The sequence below is a fragment of the Dasypus novemcinctus genome, chromosome 2 (genome assembly GCF_030445035.2).
Source record: "Dasypus novemcinctus isolate mDasNov1 chromosome 2, mDasNov1.1.hap2, whole genome shotgun sequence".
In the NCBI taxonomy this organism is placed as follows: Eukaryota; Metazoa; Chordata; class Mammalia; order Cingulata; family Dasypodidae; genus Dasypus; species Dasypus novemcinctus.
The window spans coordinates 148,643,069-148,656,000 of NC_080674.1; the positions used below are offsets into that span (position 1 = coordinate 148,643,069).

Here is a 12,932-nt window from a genome sequence, read left to right on the forward strand (position 1 = left end):
TGTCCATTCCCTGTCTCCTCTTGTGCAGCTCAAGATGGCAAGATGGAGGAGGAGGGAGGCAGGTCGCAGGGCTATGCTTATATGCCCCCTCCTGTCCTAGCTCATGCCCCCTATAAGGCAGGTTGGTGTTCAGCTCTCTGATGGGTGTGGCTGCCTCCTCAATGTAATGAAGAAAAGGGGACTCCTGGAAAGAATAGCACCTCATTACTGCCCTCCTGGGTCTCTGAGTTAATGCAGTTCAGAGGGCCCTGCTATCAGGGTCTGAGACATTACCCTGCTTGCAAGTCAAAGAGACAGCTTGCCACAGTTATGCCCATATCTACCAACAGAATCACAAGACCTCTGGTTCAGAGACAAGACTTTAATTACAGAGCACCTTGCATCAGTTCCCCATACCTTAATTTCCCCATGAGATGACCAGTGAGAGCCAGATGTACCTGTGCGTGCAGAGGGGATTACACTACAGAAGAAGCCCAATATTATGAAATTCAGAGGTTATACAGGACAGATGGCACAGGTACTCTTTTCTTGGTGTACAAGACAGAGAGAGAAAGCAAACCAGAAAAACAGCAAATGCCTTTGGGATGAGTCCAGGTGAATGGGGGCGGAAGGTTGTGGGAAGTGCACCAGGAGAAAACACTGGATCTTCCAGAGCATGTTTACCATTCAAACCTTCCGAAACCAGGTGCCAGTGATCTGCTCAGAAAGCCCTGATGAACTGATATTCACGAAGCTTTGTCTTCTTCTTCAGCCTTAGCCCCGGCTCCTTCTGCAGTTCTTTCCTTGATGAAAGGTAGTTAGGATGAAGGAATTCTAAGAATGATGACTCTCCACCCCCAGACCCCAACACTATGCCCAGTACATAGCAGACATGCAGCAAAAAGTTTGTTGAATGAACGACATGCGCCCACTGCTTAAGATTTTAATAAGGTGGGGCAGAGCGTTGGTTGGCCCAGACGTCTGGACCGGCACTCCCAGAGCCAGGGCAACCTGACGTATTCACTCTTCTTCGCTGTTCTTAGGCGAAGCTCCGGACCACTTGGAACAGAGCCAGAATTCCTGACATCCCTATGGCCAGAGACGAATGCGCAGAGACTCTAGCCACGCCGGAGTTCAGCGGGTCCTCGTGGGGTTTTGGGGCTCCAGGATCAAGGAAAGGATTCCCGGCCAGTGTCAGGTTTCCCACCTGGGGCAGCTCGTCTGCCCGTGGCGCCCTGTTCAGCCTGTTGCAGCTGAGATCCAGCACGTTGAGCTTGGCCGGCAGCCCCTTAGGCACCTGCTCCAGCCCAGCGAAGGACAGGCTGAGAGAGCTCAGGGTGCTGGGCCAGACGCACGGCGCTGCGCCCGGGTGCGCGGCGGCGCGCAGCGCGTTCCGGCTGAGGTCTAGGCGGTGGGGTTGCACAGCGCCTGCCGCTAGCGCGGCGCACACGCCCGTAAGCGTCTCCATCCCCGCGTTGCGCAGTGCGAGATCCCGGAGGACCGGGAACTTGCGGGGACAGAGGGCCGCGGTCAGCCCGCGCTCGCCCAGTCCAGGGTTGTCCGACAGGTCTAGGGTGCTGAGGGCCGGGAAGGCGCGGAGCTGTCCGCAGGAAATGACTAGCGAGTGTGCTTGCGCAATGCTCAGTACCTTGAGGCCGGGCTTGAGCCACTGCTGCAGCTCCACGAGCCAGCCACCCCCCGTGGCCCACGACACGTTGCGCAGGCGGAGGGTGGAGAGCGCCGGTCCTGTGGCTTCCAGAGGCGGCGGCGGCGCGGCGCCGGTTACCTCTAAGTCCTCGAGCGTCAGCTCCTTGAGGCGAGAGTAGCCGAGCGCACGCAGGACCGCGAACAGGAGCCGGGCAGGAACCCGGGCAGCGCCCACAGTGAGCCTCCGTAAGCGCAGAGCCCTGACCACGTCGGCGTACTGCTGCGGGTCCGTATCGGCGCGCGCTAGAAACTCCTCCAGACTGCGGCCGCCGGCACGGATCTCCACCTCGAACGCCACCAAACACTGTAAACCGCTGGCCCAGTCAGGCTGCGGATCCGAGAAGTTGCAGGCGCAGCGGTAGTCTTCATCGTCCAGCTCGCAGGGCTCCGGCGCGTGCTCCGAGGCTCGCGGCAGCGGCAGCACGCTTAGCAGCAGCAGGAGCAGGCAGGGCGCGCGCTCCTGGGGAGAGAGCGGAGGTCAGGGTGGCCCCAGCCCGTTCCGCGGGTTCCCGGGCGCCCACCGGATCTGCCCCAGGAGGTACGCTCACCATGGCCTGTGGTTGTGCAGAGCCCTCGCACCAGCAGAGCGGTCAGGGAGGGAAGGGCTGCGGCTTCGTTCCTATGCAGTGGCCTTCGCCGGCTGGCTTTCCTGCTCCGCGCGCTGTTCGCTCTCACCTCTTCTCCAGCCTCTAAGAATTTATGTAACCCTGGTTTCTCACTCTCTTTCATTCTCTGACGAGCCCCGGTCCTCTCCCCACGTCTCTTCCCCCCTACCAGCCCCCCCCTTCCTCCCCCCCTCCACTTCCCTTCTGGGCAATTTTGCAATGAAGGATATTACAGGGAGTGGGACCGTGACAGGAAGGATCTTCCAGGGCACTGAGGGCCCTCCGCCCGAGGCAGGGCCAATGACAGACGCCCCAGGCTTCCTTTGGCGAGTACGGGGAATTGATGATCCCCATGCCTCAGGCAGCCAGATCTTTGACTTCCTGGGCCTCAGCCGTGTAGGGTTCCCTTCCACTTCTCCCAAGTCTGGGTTACCTTTAGCCTCCAACTGCCCAATTGCAATTCCCTGAGTATCTTCAGATACTAAACCGCCTGTTTTGGGGAAGTGATTGCAAACTTCATCTCCTGACTCCAAAGGGTAGAATTAGGTTGAAGAGAAGGAAGTTGGTTCGAAAAAACAACCAACTCCCTGTCCTTTTTTCCCCCTTACTTGTTCCTTTGTCTAAGAAATAACTTTTAGAAGGTAAGAGATGCTTAACAGAAACATTTTGACTAAGCCACCTCACCGTTTACGGTCTCCATTTTCTCAAACAGTATCTGACATTACTTTCCAACTTCCATTTTGCTCCCTGACTCCGTGCCCCTCTCCCAATCACAATTCCTGTGTTCTAGAAAGGAAGGGGCTGGATTTATGTTGAATTAGGGTTAATTTGTAATTTCTCTGTTTACCAAAGAATAGGGGCTGTACTTGGACAATAGTCCTCAAAGGACAGACTCCTAGACTTGTAGGGAAAGAGTTACATGAAAATCTTTTCAATCCTACTTCCCCTTTATTCCAGAGCAGCTGCATATCTGCTGCCAACCCGCACCCCCCCTCCCAAAAAAAAAAAAACACACACACACACAACCAAACAAACCCAAAACAACCCACAACATATGTCTCGGTTGAGCCATGCTCCCAGCCAGGTCAGGGCACTGTGACGTCCTGGGGGACCAAGCTATAGGTCCACCTTGGTGTTAAATGTACTGGCCTTGTAGTCTGACAGCCTCTCTTGGAATCCAGTGAGGTTTTAAGACTTGGGCAAGTTTCTGAGCCTTGGATTTCTGAGCTCCCCCTTGTAAAAATAATAGTGCATGTTTATAAGTAAAGTCCTTGGAAGACCCACATTTATTTTCTTTTTAAATTTTATTCTTGTAGCATATACAATGTAACATTTTCCACTTTAACCACTGTGACAATTTGATACTATTTATGAATTCCAAAAATAGATATTGGATTATTTTTGTAAACTGATCTGTTCCTCTGGGTATATTAGATTGTATTAGATTCAGAGGTTTCACTTTTACTTGATTAGATTAAGATTGGGGCTTTCATTCTGCCACATCAGTAGGATGTTGAGTCCCTGGCCCCTTGGTGGGTGGACACTCAGACAGAAAAAGGACACGACAGAGAAGAGAACTGAGTTTTGGATGCTGGAGCCTTGGGGAAGAGAGCTGAGCCATTCACCTAATAGTTTGCAGCTGCAGAGACCAGAAGCCTGAGCAGCAGAGCAGGAAAGAGAGGAGCCCTTTAGCCTATAGCTGAGATCAGAAGAGGCTGGGGGGAAGTGGATGTGGTTCAGGCATTGGGTTCCTGCCTATCACATGAGAGGTCCCTGGTTCCATTCCTGGTGCCTCCTAAAGAAACAAAGAAAACGAACAGGGAAGTGGATTTGGTTCAACTGATAGAGTGTCCGCCTACCACATAGGAGATCCAGGGTTCAAACCCAGGGCCTCCTGATCTGTGTGGTGAGCTGGCCCACACACAGTGCTGATGTGCGCAAGGAGTGTTGTGCCACGCAGTGGTGTCCCCGTGTAGGGGAGAACCATCCACAAGGAGTGTGCCCAGTAAGGAGAGCCACCCCATGCGAAAAAAGTGCAGCCTGCCCAGGAGTGGCGCCGCACACACGGAGAGCTGACGCAGCAAGATGACGCAACAAAAAGAAACACAGATTCCCAATGCTGCTGGCAAGAATACAAGCAGACGCAGAAAAACACACAGTGAATGGACACAGAGAGCAGACAACTGGGGGGGAGGAGAGAAAAATAAATAAAAAATAAATCTTAAAAAAAACAACAACCAAGAGGAACAGACACAGCAAGTGCAAAACAATGAGGGGGTGGGAAGAAATAAATAAAATAAATCTTTTAAAAAAAAGAAGAGGGCGGTGGGGGCGGTGGGGTTGAATGGGACCTCAGATTTTTTTAATGTAATTTTTAAAAATAAATAATAAATAAATAAATAAATCAGAAGGGGGAAAAAGAAATAAATAAATAAAAAGAAGAGGCTGGGCCCATGGAGCCTTAAGACGAAGAGGAAGGCTGAACCCTCACAGACATCGCCCGCCCTCTTGCTTGAACACATGGCAAATGACTTTGGGTAAGAAAGTACCTCTTATGGTACCTTTTTTTTTTAAGATTTATTTTATTTATTTCTCCCCCCTCCCGCTCCCCCTTTATGTCCACTTCTGTTCTTGTCAGCAGCATGGGAATTTGTGTCTCTTTTTGTTGAGTCAGCTCTCCGTGTGGGCGGCACCATTCCTGGGTAGGGTGCACTTTTTTTGCGCTGGGCAGCTCTCCTTACAGGGAGCACTCCAGCACTGTGCATGGGCCAGCTCCACACGGGTCAAGGAGGCCCGGAGTTTGAACCACGGACTCCCATCTGGTAGATGGACACCCTATCCACTGGGCCAAGTCCGCTTCCCTCTTATGGTACCTTAATTTGGACTCCTTAGGGCCTTGTGACTGTAAGCTTCTGCCCCAAATAAATACCCTTTATAAAAGCCAACAGAATTCTGATACCTTGCATCAGCACCCCTTTGGCTGACTAACACACTACTTTCAACTTTACAATTGAGAGATATTAATTACATTCATAATATGCTACTATCACCACCACCCAGAGCAACATTTCTTGATGTGACTGTTGACTGTTGTTCTTCCTCAGTGCCTCTGCATCCAGAGGACTCTGGCCACTGAAAGTCTGTCTGTTCTGCAAAGTCTGTCACCCTAGATGAGGCACTCTTGGGAAGGAGGGGCGCATCAAGCTAAGAGGGACAATGATTGTTCTGCAAGGATTTTTAACTCATGCTTTGGGCCAACAAATACCTTTCATCTATCTACAAAGTGCCAGGCCTGGTGCCAAGCCCTGGTATGCAGACATGACCAACACAGTCCTGCAAGTGCTTTCAGTAGGCAGGGAGGAAACACCAACACAACTATAGTCCAGAGAGAAAAGTACTCAAACAGAGTAGAAACTAAAGGCTTATGGGACTCTAGAGGACGGCAAAGCCAAACTAAAGAAGACAAGAGTTGGGGCTGGTTCTTACAGTGTTGCCAGGCAGATGAGGGCAGAAAGACAGTTTTGGTAGAGATTGCCTGAACAGACCATCTGGGCTGAACATAGTTTTTGCTCTGGGGTCTCCCTTTCCCCACTGGGAGCAATATGTGGGTTTTAGAAGCCATTCTGCTCTATGGGAAGGGGACAACATTCATCCCCTGTCCCCAGCCCAGAGCATGTTATACAGCAGGTGTTCAGTAAATGGCTCTCTAGGGAATGGGTGGATACTGGTTCTGCCAGGAAAATGTGCAGGACAGGATGATGGTATGCAGATATTTAACTGGCTGTTTTGTGAAAGATTGCAGACTTCATTGATTGATTCCAAGAGGTAGAATTGGATTCAAGAGAAGGAAGGTGGTCTGAGGAACAATTCTCTTGGCTTGATTTCTTACTTGTAACTCTGTCTAATAAATAGCTTTCTGAAAATTAAAGGCATCCAATAAAAATTCTCAAGTGCCACCAGAACCCTATTCTGGTGGAGCTATGGGAGAGAAGGAGGGGAGAAGATAAACATCAAGTGATTACACTAAAATTTAATGACAGCTTTGAAAGGGTTATAAAGGGAAAGCACGTTGTTCTATAAGCTCTCATAATAGGGGCACTGGTCCAAGGGTCCTGAGTAGGTGACATTGAAATTGAGATCTTGAGGGAAGGGTGTGTATATAGGGCTGGGATAGGGCTCCAGGCTGATGGAATAGTCCGCAAAAGCCCAAGGAAGAAAAGAGCAGGGCTTGTTTAGGGAACAAAAAGAAGATCCCAGGACAGATGAGGCACTGTGCCAGTCGAAACTGGAGAGATGTGCAGGGATTAGACCGTGCAAGGCTAGTTGGCCACAATTTGGATTCTGAGGGTGAGAAACACGCTTTTTAAAATTCACTATGCGTACTAGTGTAGCAGCGCTCACCATTTGGTGAAAGAATTATTTCCCCCTAAATATGGGAGTTCACTTTTATGCAGGCGATTAAAATAATTATATTTTTCTCATTTTCCTCATCTTCAAATGGAGAAAATAGTGGTTGTTAACGACCATCCATTCATTCAATGTTTAGCCAGCGCTAATCAGGAAAGCTGGGGAAATCGCATGTCGGCTTTCGCTAGAGTTCTGGGTTGTTTTGAATGTTCATCCAGGGCGTGTTGGGCACCGGGAAGTTGTGGTTGCTGGGTGGAGGCTGAAGCCCGCAGGCCTGGGACCGCCACGTTCCGCGTTAAGTTATTTTCTTTCCGGGAATCTGGTAGGAGGAAATCCAATCAGAGGCTCGGTGAGGGAGGGGTTGCGAAACCCGAGCCCGCCTTCGCTCCGGGCCCCGCCCCCGGCCCCGCCCCCGCCCGCCCCCGCCCCTCGGCCTCGCCGCACGCTCCGCCCTCACCCCGCCGCGCGCTGCGGCTGCGCAGTCCGCCCCATTTTTCAGGCTCGGGGCCCCAGTCCGCTGTTTTGTTCCCCGTGGATTTGCTCAAGCTCTGACATGTGGAACCGACGGCAGGGCTGCCTCCGGCCGCTGGGCTGCGGGGTGGAGGAGCTACGGCGGCGGCGGCGGGAGCGGGAGGCAGGTGCTGGTGGCGGAGGGACCACGGGAGGATGGGGATATGGTTGTCGGAAACCGGATGGGGAGGATCCTGGGTCCGAGCCGGGGGTCCTGGGCACCCCTCGCACGCTTAGGCGGCCTTTCTGTCCCCAGCACTGCGGAAGGCGCGGAGGGAGCAGCAGTTGGTCAGTAAGAGGCTGCTTAGAGACGACCCCTCGGAGGAAGCCGGCGGGGGTGGTGTGGCCACGATCCTCAGGGAAGCCGAGGTGAGGGGCGCGGGGCGGGTGCGCGGCGCGGTCCACGCTCCCTGGCGCCAAACCCTGGTGCTAGCTTCTCCCGCTAGTACTCCAGGTCTGCCCCCAAACTTGAACGTGGTCAACACACCAGCTCCATCCACCCAGTGAGCCAACCCAGAAACCAAGGAATCATCCTCGACACTTCCTGCCCTTCATCCCACTTGAGGGCCTACCCGTTTTACCTTCTAAAAAGGTCTGGAGTCCTTACAAGACTCCATCGCGGCCACCGCTGCCGTCCTTTCTGATATTACAGCCCCCGCCTGACAGGTCCCCCGCATCTATGCTAGCTACCTCCGGTTAGTTCTCCATAGGTCAGGTCAGACGGGTCTTTTAAAAACACATATAAAGGGGAGTGGGTGTACTAGTGGTTGAGTGCCTGCTTCCTATGTACGAGGTCCTGGGTTCAATCCCCGGTAATTCCTAAGAAAAAAATAACAATAAAACACACACACAAAAACCAGAATCCTTCCTGTGACCTGCAAAGCCTGGCATGAGCTAGCCTCTTCCACCTCCAACCTTACCACTTGCTATCTCAGCCACACTGGCCTCTTCAGTTCCTGGAACAACATGTTAGGTTGTTTCCAGTTTCAAGGCCTTTCCGCTTGCTGCATCTAAAGGGATCCCTTTGGCACCTGTTTCTTGCAGAATATTAATTACATCTAATTGTTTGCCTGTTTTTATTGACTCTCTAACTGGATTTCACTTCCAAGAGAACCTAGACTCTATCTTGTTACCATTTGAAAACCTAGTTTCCTGCACAGTATCTGGCATATAGTAGATAGTATTTATTGAATGAGTGGATGAAAGAATTGGTTTTAACTCATATTTATTCATTCAGCAAGTAATGGGCTTCCCTTTATCTGTACTGTTTACATATGTTGTTTACAAAGCACTTACATCTAAGGTATCCCATATATTCATAGTGTGCCTACTTAATACCAAGACACTGCAAGGACTGAATTACACAAAGATGAAAAGATGAGTCCATTTTTTTGAAGTGCTCATAGCTGAGAAGTGATACCTTTTTTTTTCCTATCTGGTTGTGTCATCGTCTTTTTGGTGCATTGCCCTGCTGTACAGGAGCCTTGCGCCTCTCTGTGCAGGTCTGGGAAGCCTTATTTTTAACCAGGAGATCCGGGGATGGAACCCAGATCCTCCAAATGGTAAATGGGAGCTCGATTGCTTGAGCCACAGCTGCTTCCCTGTGATACCTTTATTAAAAAAATTTTTTTTTTCTTTAAGTGATACCTTTTGTAATGGAAGGAAGCATGAGGCCCAATAGAAGCCCCTAAGTCTGTCAGAGAAAACCAGTGTGAGCTGACTTCCCAGAGGCAATGGCAGGAGCTAAAATTTGAAGGAAGTGGACTCTGATAAGGTATCCCAGGCAGAAGGAATAGTATGTATAAAAGTTTGGAAGCATTGAAAAATGAGTCATTTTATTCTAGATGTTGGGGTGTAGGTTGAATGAAGGAGAATGGCTGGAGAGGTAGGTTAGGCCAGACTGAGAGGTTTAACTGTTATTCTTGAAGGCAGGGTAGATATTTTCTTCTCATTTTTCAGGTGAAGAAACAGGTTCAAGTCCTTCCTAGAGTGAATGGCAGACCTGGAAATGGAATCCAGTTCTGATTCTCTCCTCTGTCCACTCTGCATGGTTGATGCTATTAGCCATATTAGTGTGAATGACAATTTCTGGGATGGTGCCATGATATTGGAAGGTTTACAAGTGAAGTGGGCAGAGGGGGTCTCAGCACTTGCTTCCTGGCAACTGTGTGTTCTCCCTCTGCCTGGGATTCCAGATCCAGCAGTTTCTACAACTTGCCCAGCGGGGTACAGAGGAAAAGGAGAGAGAAAGGGCTCTGGTTGGCCTTCGCCAAGGCTTGCAGCACCCTGAGACACAGCAGACCTTCATCCGGTCAGTATGGGTGATATGAGTGGGTGACTGGGGCTGAAAGGGATGGACAGGAGAGAATGTGGGAGGGGGGATAGGCCACAGGCTGAGCAGGCTGTGGTACTCACGTAGGCTGGAAGGCGGCATACGGACCCTGGTTGGACTCCTGACCAGCAACCAGGCCCTGCTGCAGCTTGAGGCAGCTCGGTGCCTGCATGAGCTTTCTCATTCTGAGCAATCTGCGGTGGCTGAGGCCTGCCTGCCAGCTACTTCTTACCTCCTCACCTACCTCTCCGGTCACAGTTCAGACTTCATAGTAAGCCTTGTTTCCTTCTACCTTACTCTTGGCTTGGATTAAAAAGTGGGTGCCTTTGGGGGAATGGATGTAGCTTAGTGGTTGAGCACCTCCCTCCCATGTATGAGGTCTCGAGTTCAATCTCTGGTTCCCCCTGGAAAAAAAAAAAATGGGTGCTTTTGGGTCCAGTTTGAGCTGGCAGTTATATGGAAGAAGAAAACCTATTTCCTCTTATACCCTTAGCTATACATACACCCATCATCTCTTCATGCTTTTGCCCAGAGACTTAAAGGCAGGCCTATTTCACCTGGCCATCCTTACCTCCAGCCGGCCATGAAATGGGCCAAGCTCAGTGCTTTTGTTCCCTGCTCTCAGGAGCTGTGTTTGTATACACTGGGTAACCTGATCGTGGAGAGTGAGGCTGTGAGAAGGCAGCTCCTGCCACAGGGCATTATCCCAGCCTTGGCTGCCTGTATCCAAGTGAGTGTCTGCCTTCTTTCTGTCCCTGCATAACCCTCCCCTCATTCCTTCCCACATGTCCCACCTGTTTTTGGTTAGATAGCTCCAGCCACTGCCCTGTGCTGAGAGACCTTATAGCCTAGTTTTCAGAGTCAGAGCCCTATTGTTCTACTTCTAGTCCCCCCATATGGCTGTGTTGGAAGCCCTTGGATACACTTTGTCCCAGCTTCTGCAGGCTAGAGAAGCTCCCGAGAAGATCATTCCGTAAGTAAAATTGTGTCCTTAGATGTATAGCAGGGGCTGACCCACTCAATATGGTATTCCCTGGATGCCTACTTGAGTCTGGTTTCAATGCTGTTATGTGCCTTGACTCACGTGTCTGGCTGGGAAGGGCTTTGGGCTTGGACACCTTTCAGGGTCTGAGAAAAGCAACTGGCATCTTGTCTTGTACTGTTCCTACTCACAGCCCTGTTTCTGTCGGCAGCTCTGTCCTCGACTCTGCTCTCCCCCAGCACATGCTGCGACTTTTGCAACCTGGCCCAAAGTTGAGCCCTGGGATTGCTGTGGAGTTTGCCTGGTGCCTTCACTACATCATCTGCAGGTAACACAGGCCAATTGGAGAAAGTGCTCCAGACTTTCTGTGGGGCTCCCTTCCATGGGCATTTGAGGTTTTGAACTTCAGTTTCTGGAACTGCTGTTCCAGTTCTCTTTCCTCTGTGGTCCTCTCTTGCAGACTAGGAGAACCACAGACCTGGGCTGTTTGCCACGTTAAAGGTGGGACTGACTGAGTAGTGACTGCCTGCTTCCTTTTGCCCCAGCCAGGTCAACAATGTCCTTCTCATCACTAATGGGGCTTTGTCCACTCTGGGGCTGCTGCTGTTGGACTTGGCTGGGGCTGTCCAGAAAACGAAGGATGCAGGACTGGAGTTGGTAAGTGAAGAGGATAGGAAAGGATCTGCAGAATCTTTTTTCACACTGTGCCCATCCTCTGGTGTGCAAATAGCCCCTTCCTTCTTATATCTGACCCCTAACTTGCCTTGTAGCTGGCATGCCCTGTGCTTCGGTGTCTCAGCAACCTGCTAACAGAAGCTGCGGTGGAAACCATGGGAGGGCAAATGCAGCTCGGAGATGAGCGCATTGTGGCAGCTTTATTTATCCTACTACAGTTCTTCCTCCACAAACAGCCTAGTCTGCTCCCTGAGGGCCTCTGGCTCCTTAACAACCTGACTGGTATGTACCACAATCTTGGCCCAGGTCTGGGACCTTTAGACCGAGTTGGGGATATGTCCTTATGGCTTGAGTTGAGGTGGATAGGATGGGGAGGGGGTGAATTTAGATTCCAGTTTGAGACTTCATCCTTTTTCCCTTCCAGCCACCAGTCCTAGTTTCTGTACTTCTGTGCTCTCCCTGGATCTGATTGAGCCTCTCTTGCAGCTGTTGCCAGTATCGAATGTGGTGAGTGTATTGGTAGGTATTGAGTTCAAGACCTGGTGACCAAAGTGTAAACATTGGGAGCAGGCTTTGGACCTCAGAAGTGCCCTTAGCTGAGAACTAACTACGCTGTGGTATTGTATGGCATTAAGGCCAGACCAGACTAGGTGTGCGTCCCTAGAGTATGGTTTACTAGTTACTAACCATGGGCAAATCAACTAACCGTCTTAAGCTTCATTTTCTTCATTTGGACACAGTAATCCTATTTCAGAGGGTAGTTGTTATTGTATTACATGCATATGTACTACATATGGTCAGCACTCCATATATTTTAGCTATTAAACATCTTTGGCTTTTATCTTTTTTGGGCCCTGTATATATGTCTGCAGGTGCTAACAGTTCTATGCAACGTTGCAGAGAAGGGTCCTGCTTACTGCCAGCAGCTCTGGCCAGGGCCCTTGCTCCCATCCTTACTGGACATACTGGCCTTCTCTGATACTGAAGTAGTGGACCAGAGTTTGGAGCTGCTGCACCTGCTATTCCTGTATCGGCGAGAGGTGTGTTTCTAGCCCAGGTCCCCAGTGCCCCCAGCTATGAACTCGCCATGGCCCCCTTCCCTTCTAATTCTAATCACAGTTACTTCTCTGGACTTGGCTGGCTTATGTGGGTTCTAGGTCAGAACCTTCATCTTCTTGCAAAAAGACATGGGCTAACTTTGGTGTTCTGGCATTACTAGCTAGCTGTGGGAATTGAGTCTTAGGGCACAGGAATTTGGGTGTTGAATCCTTTTCTTCCCTGCCCCCAGGCTGCCCAGGCTTTCCTGAAGCAGTCAGGGCTACAGGCTTTGGAAAAGCACGAGGAGGCCCAGCTCCAGGAACGTGTGCATGCTCTCCGGGAGATAGTTCTTCATGGGTGACCTGGCTTCTCAATGTCACTCAACACTCCCTTCCCCAGCTTCCTTGCCCATCAGAAGCCAGTGGAGCCCCCTTTGGGAGGTCAGAACCATAAGAGGTCTTATGCTCTCTGCTCCCACACCTAAGCCTAAACCAAGACCTTTGGACCCCAGCTCTTCTTTCACCCAGCATTCTCCAGGCAGGAGGATCAGAGGGAAATCAGTGTGGCCTACTTTTTCTGAGGTCCTGGAATCTCCTTTTCTTGCTTCAACAGTGTTGACTTGTGGATGGGACAGAATAAAGTTTTATTTTTTTATTAAACTGTTTTGCCTCAGTGGTGGGTAATAAGGGGTAAAGTG

At 50.8% G+C, this 12,932-nt stretch overlaps 2 protein-coding genes across 4 annotated transcripts; one reads left to right on the forward strand and one right to left on the reverse strand.

The window, feature by feature from the left end:
- Positions 1–346: 346 nt before the first annotated feature.
- LOC101428020 (monocyte differentiation antigen CD14) lies at positions 347–2,471 on the reverse strand. Its single transcript, XM_004477860.5, has 2 exons — positions 2,235–2,471; positions 347–2,146 (listed from the first exon to the last, which is right to left on the reverse strand). The coding sequence occupies exons 1-2, from the start codon at positions 2,235–2,237 to the stop codon at positions 1,019–1,021; spliced, it is 1,131 nt and encodes a 376-aa protein (XP_004477917.1). The 5' UTR covers positions 2,238–2,471; the 3' UTR covers positions 347–1,018.
- TMCO6 (transmembrane and coiled-coil domains 6) lies at positions 2,146–12,894 on the forward strand. Of its 3 annotated transcripts, none has more exons than XM_004477858.5 (12): positions 2,146–2,224; positions 7,465–7,577; positions 9,404–9,519; positions 9,628–9,811; positions 10,166–10,270; positions 10,428–10,513; positions 10,734–10,850; positions 11,068–11,179; positions 11,293–11,479; positions 11,622–11,716; positions 12,070–12,237; positions 12,486–12,894. In XM_004477858.5, exons 6-12 carry the CDS (start codon positions 10,437–10,439, stop codon positions 12,594–12,596), a joined length of 867 nt encoding a protein of 288 aa, XP_004477915.1. In that variant the 5' UTR covers positions 2,146–2,224; positions 7,465–7,577; positions 9,404–9,519; positions 9,628–9,811; positions 10,166–10,270; positions 10,428–10,436; the 3' UTR covers positions 12,597–12,894. The 3 variants fall into 3 exon arrangements, with proteins under 3 accessions (XP_004477915.1, XP_004477912.1, XP_004477913.1); XM_004477855.4 differs by lacking the exon at positions 2,146–2,224 and adding an exon at positions 7,166–7,336; XM_004477856.4 differs by lacking the exon at positions 2,146–2,224 and adding an exon at positions 7,166–7,336 and having other exon boundaries at positions 11,622–11,704.
- The last annotated feature ends 38 nt before the right edge of the window (positions 12,895–12,932 follow it).

What these genes read in the sequence shown, in the direction of transcription:
- TMCO6 (XM_004477855.4), top strand. Translation starts at nt 7,252, where the DNA reads ATGTGGAACCGACGGCAGGGCTGCCTCCGGCCGCTGGGCTGCGGGGTG. An exon ending in CGATCCTCAGGGAAGCCGAG is followed by an intron (nt 7,578 to 9,403) that starts GTGAGGGGCGCG and finishes CTGGGATTCCAG; the next exon opens with ATCCAGCAGTTTCTACAACT. An exon ending in AGGATGCAGGACTGGAGTTG is followed by an intron (nt 11,180 to 11,292) that starts GTAAGTGAAGAG and finishes CTTGCCTTGTAG; the next exon opens with CTGGCATGCCCTGTGCTTCG.